Source organism: Tetrahymena thermophila, assembly GCF_000189635.1.
Source record: "Tetrahymena thermophila SB210 genomic scaffold scf_8254597, whole genome shotgun sequence".
NCBI classification, from domain to species: domain Eukaryota; phylum Ciliophora; class Oligohymenophorea; order Hymenostomatida; family Tetrahymenidae; genus Tetrahymena; species Tetrahymena thermophila.
The window spans coordinates 464,863-477,634 of NW_002476368.1; the positions used below are offsets into that span (position 1 = coordinate 464,863).

Below are 12,772 nucleotides of genomic sequence, written 5' to 3' on the forward strand. Positions count from 1 at the left end.
ATTGCTTTAGGAAATAATTAAAATAGAAAGATTTTATAATATTAATAAGTTATTGAAAATATAGTAAGCAAATTATATGAAACAAAAATTCATTCATAAATATATACATACCCGATCTAAAATTAAAAAAATTCAGTTTTGTTGAATGATTTATATTAACTCACAAATTAGTGGATTTCATGATTTAAATATTTAATTTAGTTTTTGATTTCTAAGGAAATTCTGATATAAGAAAAATGACAATAGGTACAAAAATAAGAGTTTACATTCTACATTTTTTCATTTTGATTGACGAATAAATAAGGTTTTTAGTTAGAAGAAAACTTACAAACATTTTCTCATTAATTTAATGAATGATTTAATTAGATAAATAACTTTAAATATTGTAATCATTTTTCTAGTTGATGAAATATCTTTTAAGTTATCCTTAATAAAATAAAATTATTTTTGTTTGTTCATATTTTAAAAAATAATTAAAATTCATTCCTAAAAATGTGCCAAAAATATTTTTGACATTTATCAAAATCATTCAATTCCTAAATTTATTTGAATTTATTATTGATAAATTTACGAGATTTTTATCACATGATTTTTTTGAAAAATATGATATTGTTACTAAATATTAGATTGAAATATTACTTTTAGCAATTCCCAATCAAATTAATCATTAAAGAGAGTAAACTGTAAAGTTATATCGAAAACAACACTATTATTTTCCTAATCTGAGGAATTTTTAATTTTGAAGGAGATTATAGCATTTTTTAGTGAAAAAATACATTATAAAAATCTACTAGGTTATTTGTATGCAAAATTTTCAAAATAAATTCTGAAAATATAATTTAAAATAGAAATTAATAATTAAAATAATAAATTTAAATAAATAATTATCTTATTTTTTGAAATAAATTTATTTTATTAACAAAATTTTAAGTAATTTGGTGTTTTATTATAATTTCAAAGTTAGTTTAATAATTTATTAAACTTTAGATGATACTTTTAAATAAAATAATTAAGCAAGCAAACAATCTTGTACTTAGTAACCATCTTCCTTATCATTTAAAAATGTAAAAAGCACTTGAAATTATTTAAAATAGTGGTCAATAAAAATTAATAAATAAAATTCAGTCAAATCAATCGAATTTTTAGAAATCAATAAGTTTGAATATTTTAATTACAGTTACTCATATTTAATTATTTATTCTTAGATATTTTAATATTAAGCGCTTAACTTATTTTTTTTATTATTTTTTAGTAAAAAACTCAAAGAATATAAAAAAAATGAAGCAAACAAATCACTTTTAAGCTTAAAAAATATTCAGGATGATTAATAACTACCTTTTTTAGCACATTAAGTAGATATTAGTTAAAAAAATAACTTTTCATCAAGAAATTAAATGTAAATAAAAATATTAATTTTCCAGACTTTAATTAATTTTGGTGTAAAAATTATATATTTTTGTCTTTATCAAATGATTTTTGAAAATTTACTAAAATCATACATAAAATATTAGGCTTATTATTAGTGATTTTACTAAAATATCAGTAAAAGCAAAATTAAAATAATGCGTTATTAAGTTAGTTATTTAATAGAATAATGTAAATTGGTGTTTGTAAATTTGATTAGAATTAATTAAAATTCACAAGTCTAAGATTAAAAGAGTAGCAAATATAAATCTAGTGAAAAGCAATAATATATTTATTTCGACTACTAGTACTTTCCTTTATTTATTTGAGAGGTTTGTTGACAATATTAAATTATTTATTTATAAAATTTAAATTCATCAAAATTAATGTGCTAAAAAATAGCAATCAGTAAAATTGAAATTCAAATAAGCCAATTTTCAAAGGCAGGCGAACAATTAGATAAGCAAATATTGTGATTTACTTACTAGAAATAAAAATATAAATGATCATTTGCTTGAAAATCAAAAACAAAAATATAAATAAATATATTTTTTTTGCTAATTTCTATTGATGCAAAAAATAGAACGAATCTATTCGATCGACCCTTCATAATTAATTAATTATTTAATATTTACCTCAAATATTTTTGAGTAAAATATTAACTTTTATATCAGAAACTCTTTTATTGCTAAAACCATTAATTATTTTTATAATTGAAATAAATTAATCTTTGAAAAACAAACACCATAATTTTTTTTTAAATCAATTTTTTACTTTTCTAGTTATTTCATATTTTTGGTTTCAATTTAAAAATTATAAAAGTCATACTAATATCACAATAAATATTTTGCTATTTTTTTATTTACTCTACTTTAAATGCAAGTTTACTTAATAAAATAATCTTTTGATATTTTTTTAATATTTTTAATAATTTTAATAAGTTTTGAATTAAAAACATGAATACATATTAGAAATTATATATTCATATTCCAAAAATAATCTAAAAAATGTAAAATTTTTCTAATAAATTATTATTTAATTTACTACTTATTTTTGTAAGTAGTATTTATATTTAGTGTTAAACTGCTGATATATATACCTATATAATATACTTTGATTAAATGGTACTATATACTTTACAGCTTTATTAAATACATTTTTTGATATACTGAAAATAGAAAAACATTAAAATAAAACATTATTTTGTGTTTGCCAAATTTGTTTATTAAGAAAAGAAAAAATGAGTTTAGCTCTTTTTAAGCTAAAATTTTATAAAATTCAATAAACTATTTAATCTTTCTTCCGTTTTATATTAAAATCTTTGAGAATGTGTATGCCTTTGTAAATATTCGACAGTAAATTTATATATATAATCAAATCCAAAAACAAATTAAATGATTCTAATATTCACTGGTTACTTTGAATTTTCTCAGGAAAAATCTGTAAGCTTTTAGTTCTAATATTTTTTAGTTCTATACTGTCAAAATCATTATAAAAGCTAACATAAAAACTAGAAAGGCATAATTAATAATTAAGGCTTTTAGAAATTGCCTTTTATTTTCCAACCTTGATAATAGGTAAATAAAATTCTTAATTATTGTAAAAATGACAGGATTACAAATTTATATTATGATTGATTTTTGTTATCAAATCTTTCCTACTCGTTTACTTTAATGAAATGTTAAATAATTTACTTACCTACTTGCATACCAATTTTAATATAGATATTTTATTTCAGTGATAATTTAATTGTTAACTAGTTTGTTTGTTCTACATAAAAATTCTAAATTAAGAAATACATTGTTTCTTTATTAAAATATATTTATAAATAATAATTTGAAAGATTTAATATAGTAAAGACCTATTTATGATTAAAATCTTTTGTTAATCTTGCTTACATATGTGAAAATAAATATTTCTTTTTTTTCTTCATAAGCTATAGAGAAAAATTAAGCAAAATTTTTTTGATCAGTAAAATTGTAATTGAAGATTTTAAAATAGAAGAATTTCTAAAATGCTCAATTAAAATTAATTCATGAAGGTATTTACTTGTGTATATCTTGCTTAAAAAGTGTAAATTTAATTCGTTAATTACCTTTCCTAATCTGATATTATTTATTTAAATAGCATCAAAAATTAGAAAAATTGAATACCAATTTTAATAAAGTAGAATATTTTCAATTAAAAAGTAAAAATTATGTTTATCAAGTACTTTAAAAAAGCTATTCTGAAAAGAAAATAAATTAATTTTAAACATTTTCAATACAAAATATTTTTATCAAAGGTTAGAGTGAAATTTTAATATTCGTAAAAATATAAATACCCCTAACTGAATTACAAAAACTCTAATCGCAACATATCTTTTAGTCAATTAAAGATAATAAATAATAGACAGCTTAAATCAAAGACTATTGATTCAATAGAAGACTGACTGGTTCATTACAGAATTTTTAGATTACTATTTTACTGAATGAAGATTAAGTGATTTCATAAATAAAATTATTGTTTTTAGGGAGACTAAAATATTTTTGAAATAAGAAAATCTGTATTTAAAAATTAAGCAAAAAAGACAGAATTAAAACTTAACTAAAATTATGACAGGGAGGAAATATTTTGCTTAAAAAGTATCAAATGGTATTTTTATACGTTTTGGTCACTGATAATTAAAAATTTTTGATACAATCTATTTGTTTTTACATAATTTTTAAAAAAAAGATAAAAAAAATTTGAAATTACACTTTTAATTTATAGCTACATTAAAAGTGAATTTATTTTATTCGTCCTTTTTTATAATTTTGATCCATTATTTAGTCCTCAATAAATTTTCGCAAGAAGTGATTGTAAATAGAATACTTGTAAGGTGAACATATATGTAAAAATTATCTAAAAACTTTGATATATTAAATTTATGAGTAACATTTTATAACCGCTTGAATTAAAACGATATAGAGTTTTATTAAGATGATCTGTTTCGAGATTTAATATAAATAATAATTAATTCTTAAAATAAGATTTTTCACTTTTGGAAATTGAAATATTTGATACGGTAAGTAAATTAATCAAAGTAATTAAATAATTTTATTTACATTTTATAATAAAATATAAAGGTTGTACACTGATTAAAAAAAGTATAAGTAATCATTTATTAGTTAAATTATAAATAGTACTATTAAGGATGATAAAGGTGATTTAATAAATTATATCGTAGTCCACACACAAAAACTGGATTCTACCAAACAGAAAGACATTTGTATAGCATTGCATAGGTTTGCTAATTACTTTTCAATAAAGCATCAAAAGATTACATTCTAAAAAAGGTTAAGTTTCTATAACATGCAAAATTAAAAGGTAAAGTAAATTCATTTTGATACATCTCAATGAGCTCAAAAATAATATAGATAAATAAATTTTTAGAATAGGGTGAGGTATTTATTAAATTAAAATTAAAATATTATGTAAATGTTATGTGGAAGTTAATGCTTTCCTGAAATTAAATTAATTATTATACGAATTTATTAGCTAAAAACAAATAAAAACTGAATAGATGATTTTTATTTTTGGTAAGATCGTTCTTTAGAGGAGGATCTTACAATAAGTTAATCACAAAAAATCTATCAAATGAATTTTTATAGCACTCTACCTAAAATTTAGTAATGTTTTTTAATAATTATATTTTCCTATAACAAAGCTACTTTTGAGACAGAATAAAATAAAAGCAATTTATTATTTCTTTTATTATTTTGTTAAGAGTAACTATGAATAGCTTAAAAAACTGATATCATTTAATGATTTAGTGATTCTTCTACTTCATTTAGCTAATTGAATTTAGTTTTTTATTAATAAAATGAATCTAATTCAATAGACAATTAAGAATTTTTGAATTTACAAAAATGAAATAAATCTTTTGTGATGAAATATAAAGGGAACGATTATAATTTAATATATTATCTTTATAGTAAAATTCATTTTTTGAAACACTATATCATCAGAATTTTGAGATGGTAAATATATAACATATAATTAGTGATAAGTTTTAGTATAAACTGGAGCTTTTTTAAGAAAGTAAATCTCTTTTAGTTTTCAAAATATATGGTTCTCTTGAAACAAATTACAGTTTATCTAACATTAAATTAGTAATACTACATGATAAGAATTTTAACCTCATCTCATCTCATTTTAATAAAAAAGTATTACATTTAATTTTAATTGTTTTCCTTAAATAAAAGCAAACTGTAAACTCTTTTGATGCTTCCAAAAATAATAAATTTTGCTTCTGACCATTTAAATTAATCTTGTATAGTAATATAAGATTAATGAAAAGTAAACGATACTAAGGGTAAAAAAGTACAAACAGGTGCTACTGAGTATCTTAAAAAATTAAAATAAAACATTTTAAAAATCGCAAACAATCAATATACCTCAGAAATGAAACATATACTCAATAAATTAAGAAAGATTTTTGAAAAAAAATAAAAAATGAAAAATTAGCATGATTAAAGGATATAAATTGAAGCAAAGTCAATCTATTTTTTATAATTGTAAGATTTAGTAATATTACTACAAACTAAACTAAATATAAACTATGCTGCGAGGTAAGAACTAATTTATTATTACTAATAATTAATGAAATAATTGTTTTCAAATTTTTTTACCGTAAATTAATTCATATTATATTATTCCTAAATTTGAACTTTTTTTATTTTTTTGGAAATAATTATCATTTTTATTGATGAAGAAACTAAAAATTATATTTAATCTTTAAAATTCTTCAAAAATTATGTTATTTTATAGCATTCGTCAAATATGTTGTGATTAATCCTTTTCAAAGGTGAAGAATTTAAATATTAAACATTAATAATTTATTTTAGTGGTATTTGAAAACTGATGGTTAAGTTGTTTTATCAAAAATCATTTGATTGTATTTATACTTATTTTTAAATTTACAACTGTTTCAATGGTTTTAAAGTGGAAAATATCTAGAATCAGTCAGCGCTTTAAGCATAATAAAATTAGTTAGTGATCAGATTTATTATAAAAAATTGTAATTGAATTAAAAAGTTCAATCATAAAATTTATGGATTTATTCTGAATTACTAAATTAATTAAAGTATTCAAAACTTTCAGTAATAGTGAGTACACATATTTTTTATATATTCTACTCTCTAATAGTAAATAGGATGAAGAGTTTATTTATGGAGACCACATCATAACCTATCTATTAATACATGTAAAGAAATTAATATGATTAAAATTAATCTCCAAGTAACTTTTATTTGGTATCAATCACTACTTAGAGTAAGTATTTGCTAATAAGTTTGAGTTGGCTTAAATTTACTTAAATAAATATTAAATAAATTAAAAATTTAGGTGATGATAATTAAATGTTAGGTTATAGTACCTTTTTTTTTAATAATAATAATATTACAGTATCTGCTTTTTACTGTCAATTCTTAGTGTACTCATTAGCAAACCTATAATTTAATTTTTAAGACAGAGAGTATAAATATTTTGATACAAAAGTAATAATTTTAATAACAAAGCTAATTATAATACTATTATTTTATCCCTTAATAATATTACATAATACTCTATTCAATATTTTACACACAAAATTTATAATTAATCAAACATTTTTTCAATTAGTTAACTTTAAGTTAAACCAGATATCATTTATTTCTTTATTTGCATTAAAGACTAATTTAAATTAGATCAAAATTTGCTAAATTATTAATTTTAACAAATTATTTTCTAATGACTAACTCAGTTATCTTTGTTCTATAGAAGCAATTTTGTCAGTAGTTATTACAAATTAATTAGGCCATTTAGATTTAGCAATTTATTATGGAATGTAAGTTCATTCGTAAATAAAATGAAAATGCTAATTATTTTATATTATATTTATTCTTGTGAATTAATATTATAAAATAAAAATAATTTAAAATTAGGTAGGAATAAACATACTATTTATATCTATCTATATATTTGTTTGATTGCTGATTGCTTTCTGATTGAAAATATCCTTCAAAGATATAAAATAAAACTATAAATATATTTTTTTTGTTTTTATTTAGCAACTATCATTTTAAAAAGAAAAGCATAGAAAAATAATTTAAGAGATTAAAAAAAATGGCTGACGAAAGAACTTTCATCATGATCAAGCCTGATGGCGTTTAAAGAGGTTTAGTTGGTAACATCATTTCTAGATTTGAAAGCAGAGGTTACTAATTAATTGCAATGAAATTCCAACTTGCTACCAAGCAAATCTTAGAAAAGCATTATGAAGAACACATTAGCAAACCTTTCTTCCCCTCTCTTCTTAAATTTATGCTTTCAGGTCCTGTAGTCCCTATGGTCTGGTAGGGTAAGGATGTTGTAAAATAGGGAAGAGCCATGCTTGGTCAAACTAACCCTTTAACCTCTGCTCCTGGAACAATTAGAGGTGATTTTGGCATCGTTATGCAAAAGAATTTAGTTCATGGATCAGATTCAGTTGAAAGTGCTAAGAGAGAAATTGCTATCTGGTTCTAAGATTCTGAATTGACTCACTGGAAACCTGCTCAAAATGCTTGGATTTATGAATGATGCTAGTAGAAAAATATACAAGAAATTGATAAAAATTTAAATAAATTTTGATTTTTATAAGACAGCTATTTTTAAACATAATATTTGTCAAAGATATGCATACATAAATACTAAATAATTAAATACATACATATATACTATTTTTTCTTGTTTTTCAATTACTTTTAAAGCTTAAAGCATATACTAAAATATTCATTGATTTTTTAATTAATTTATTTATTTATTTAAAAACAAAGAAATATTTGAGAAAATTCTTTTACATTTTCTCTTATTCAAAATACTTTGTGTAAATTTTAAAAAATATTCAAACTACTTTGATTTTCAAATGAAAAAAATCTAATTTGATTAATATATAAATTTTTCTATTTGTTTTTGGAAATCCTATTGTCTATGAATGATATTTATTTATATTAATATAGTCACTTTTGCTTACCTCAGAGTAAATCGAAGCAATCAATTTATTTCTATATTCGGTTTTTTAAATATTATAGTCAGATAGAAAAATTATATAAAATGAAAATTTTTTTAATCTTACATTTCTAAATAATTAATTTAAATGTTAATACTGTTTTTTTTTTTAATTTGGTGGCCAACATCATTATTAATAATTAAATTACGATAATTATTAATAGAATACCTCATCTCAACAGTATATCGAAATCAAATTCTAACTTCAATTTATTAAAAAACACTAAAGATATTGTCAGTAAAATTTGATTTCAGGTATAATTAGTAAAATAGAAAAATTAATTGAATAGAATGGTTTAATTCATTTTGTAATCTAATTTTTAAAAATTCTTTATTGAGTTTTTACTTATAAATCTCAAAATAAATGAAAGGCTTTGAATAATTTATCAAGATTAACCATTTTAATATTTTAAAATGCACAAGAAGGAGACACTACTTTCTATTTTTATCTAATGCCAGTTTAATTAATACAAGAAAAAATGAGAAAGAAAAATTTTAAATGTTTTTATTAAGAAGTAGAAAAGCTTGATTTCCATAAAATTGATATTTAATAATCAATAAATATCCTGAAAACAAAAATGCATTCTTACATACATATATATAGATAATATAAATTAATCGCAATGATTTTAGATTTATTTTAATAAATGATTTGTAAAAAGATTAATTGAATAATTAATAGAAGGAGAAATAATCTTTGTGGAAAGTAAATAAATAAATAACAGTTTTACATACTTTCTCTAGAGTAAAATAGAATATAATCAGATTAATTTAATAATTTTTGTGGTTATTACAATTTTCAAAAAGATTATATGTCCAATTACAAAAATAAAAGAAATAGAAGAAGGTATTCTAATTAATTTTTTTTACCATAGAAAATTCATAATAAATCTGTAAGTAATATCTTGTTTTTTGTATAACTTTCTATACGAGGATGTCTATCTCAAAAAATAACAAAATAGATTTTTATTTAATATGCTAGTCAATTCATAATTATTCTAATTTAATCATAATAAAAGCATGAACAAAATCCATTTTATTAGTTTGTCTATTATAAAATAATTTTGTTTTTCTTTCAGTTTTCTTTCTTATCTCTTGAAGACTTAACTTTTGTAAAATTAAATGAAATAATTGAAAACTTTGTTATTAAAGAAACAATAGTAAAGTCTATTTAATTAATTAAAATTTGTAGATATCTTCTTTTGTATAAAAGTAAAGATAAATTGTTTTTGTAAAAGTTAAGACACTCATTCATTCCTTCTCTTTTTCTCTCTCTTAAGTAAATATTAAAGATACTTTTTTTATCAAATAATAAAGAAGACAAATGCATAGGATAAAAATTCAAATAGCATATTTTAAGATAAACATTTTTTACTTGGTAAGAAGGTATTTATTTATTTTCGTTCACTTTCTTTACTTAGATAAAATAAATTTGAATAGAATCTGAATATTTGAAACTAAAATGACAGGCTAGGTTTATTTTAGCTTAAATTACTATTTAAAATCAGTTTTAAAAAAAGAATAAAGTAAAGTTAAAATTAGGTTGAGAATCTGTAACTTGTTATAAAATATATATTAAATACCTAAATCATCAAAACCTCCATCAATTAAATAAAAAGAATATATAGTAAGCTTGATTGACTTTATCAAAATAGAGACAGCCTATTTGTCCCTTTTTTGGTTGTAAATTTTGTAATAGTAATTATAGATGTTAATTAATTTCACTATTAACACATGAAGTTGTACTTAATCTAGTAAAAATTCAGTCTCAAACCTTTTAGATTATTTCTAAGAATATTTTCAAGGGTAGGAAAATTAAATCCACTGAATTCTGCTCATAATAAGATCAAATACAAAACTTTAATTTCAGGTTTGATTATACTTTTTTACAAAACCCTTTTAGTAATAATATAGAAATAATAGGCTAAAATTTAAGTTGATAATAGCCAGAAAAATTAAAAATCCATGATATTTAGTTGTAAATAAAAGCAAAATCAAGTTAAGAACAAATAAAACTACGCATTAACATCAATTAAATATAATTCTATATAGTTATTTCGAAAATTTGTTTTTACATCGATGTAAAACGATAGTAATATGAAATAATATTAAACTTGCTTATTTGAATATAAAAAAACTCTGATTGTTCTACTATCAAGTAATATCCTTCATTTACATTTTCACAAGTAAGATAAAATAAAAGCGAAAAAGACTGATATTTTTTTTGAAGATAAATCAATTATTAGTTGTATTTGAGTGGTCTAAATTAATTTAACCAATAATAATTTATCTTACTGATTAGAAAAATTAGTCATATGGCTCTATATAAAAGTAACTGAAATATATTTATTACTAAAACAGACTCTCAAAATTTAATGAAACAGGTAACATTTTGTTATTTTTTTCAAATATTATGATGCTGTATAAAACTCTTGTAATATTTTTTCTCTCAAAAATATTTATATTTGAGTAAAAATCATTTTCTAACTGTGCTTTTTAGAAATATTTCTGTTATTTAATGTTTTATGTAAAAATGAAATAGTAATTAAATTCTGATTAGATTTCGAAAACTAATAAAAAAATAGAAAAGAAAAAACCTAACTTTAAGAATTTGTATTATATAATAATTCAAAGAACAATGATAATTAATATGTAAGCTTAGGTAATAAAAAAGTGACAAATTCATTAGATAAATGACTTACAAATTATTTTTTTTCAAATTTATATTATCAATAAACAAATTAATTAATTAACTAACAAGATAACCAATTTTTTCCCTCTAAACATTTACATTTACATCAAAATATTTAATATAAAGAAAGCTTTTCTAAATCAAAATTTCTATTTCTCTAGCTTTTAATTTTTGTATTTGAATTTTAATAATGGCAATACTCAAAATACACACAAAACTATTTAATTTTTAACAAAATATTAATTTAAAAATAAATTTACCTTGAAATAATAGCAAATAATTTTTATTTTAGTTTACAATATTTAATTTAGCATTGAGTATAGAATTAATATTTTTAATTTTGGATTTATTTTGATCCTTTTGTTAAAAGTAATTAATGTTATGCAAATAAAATTGATTTGATTTTGCCCTTTTGATTTGATTTAATGAAAAAATTTATTATTATTTCTATGATTTGAGAAAACTTCAAATTCTGTAAGCAAAAAAGATAATTCAAAAATTTTTTAATTTATTTTTGTGATTTTGAAAATAATTACACTGTTTATTTGTTTTTGTATGAAAAACTCTAGTTATCTATTCTTATCAATTTAATAAAAATTATGAAGTAAATTTTTTGTGTTTTTTTTTGCTTTTTTAAATTACTAAAAAATAGAAAATTCATAAAATTACTCTAAATTGAGCACAACCAGTTTTAGCATCTTATTTTTTTAAATAAATGCTATAAACTGAAGATTTTTAAATTAAAAAAATTCGCATTTTTATTGAAATATCATCAAAGCTTATAATTTAAATAGCCATATTCCATAATTAGAAAATATGGGTTGAGTTCGTTAATAATCAAAAATTATGTAACCAATGCATCTGTGATTGTAAGAATTTTTGATTTACCATTTATTTACAAATACTTTACAATCAAAATAATAAAAAAGAAGAAAATACAATTTGATAATTAGCTTTATTCATAGTCTTTTTTTGGTGTAAGAAACGACTTTGATTGCATATTAGACAGCACTATGAAAAATTATATTTACAATATCCATTTTATCTAATTTTAAAATAGTTATTTATTTCGAAATTAATTTGTAATCACTTCGTAAACCATTTTTGGTTGTTTTTATTATAGATAAACTTGCAAGATAAAAGAATTTGATTTATTTTCAAATGTAGATTTGAAAAAACAAATTAAATCAAAAAACTCAAAAATAGTAATTGATTATTTTAATAAATAAAAGCAAGCAGAAGGTAAATAAGCTCATAAATAATTTAATGGAATAATAGAAAATTTTTAAAAGATATTTTGAAGAAATAGTAAATATTTAATTAAATTGAAAATATTTTAAGAAATTATACAAAAGTTCTTATTTTGTTATTAAAAATGAGTATAAAAATGAATACTGAATTGATAAATTAACTAAAATATAAATTAAAAATTTGTTACATATAAAAGAAATAAGGAGTTAAATGTTATGCAGTAAATAATATCTCGCGGATGGATTACTTACATATATTTTTTGTAATCAAAAGTATCAATTAATTAAAATTATCTCAATTTAATATGGAAGAGGAAAAGGAGAGTGAGGAGATTGAAGAAGTTATTTGTTAATTTTTTTGTTAATTTAGAAGATT

At 19.8% G+C, this 12,772-nt stretch overlaps 1 protein-coding gene across 1 annotated transcript; it reads left to right on the forward strand. All coding sequences in view use genetic code 6, as the record gives it.

The window, feature by feature from the left end:
* Positions 1 to 7,530: 7,530 nt before the first annotated feature.
* Positions 7,531 to 7,986, forward strand: TTHERM_00346410 (nucleoside diphosphate kinase; the record flags this gene model as incomplete). The annotated part of the gene is made up of 1 exon (XM_001018488.3): positions 7,531 to 7,986. The coding sequence occupies one exon, from the start codon at positions 7,531 to 7,533 to the stop codon at positions 7,984 to 7,986; it is 456 nt and encodes a 151-aa protein (XP_001018488.1).
* Positions 7,987 to 12,772: the final 4,786 nt, after the last annotated feature.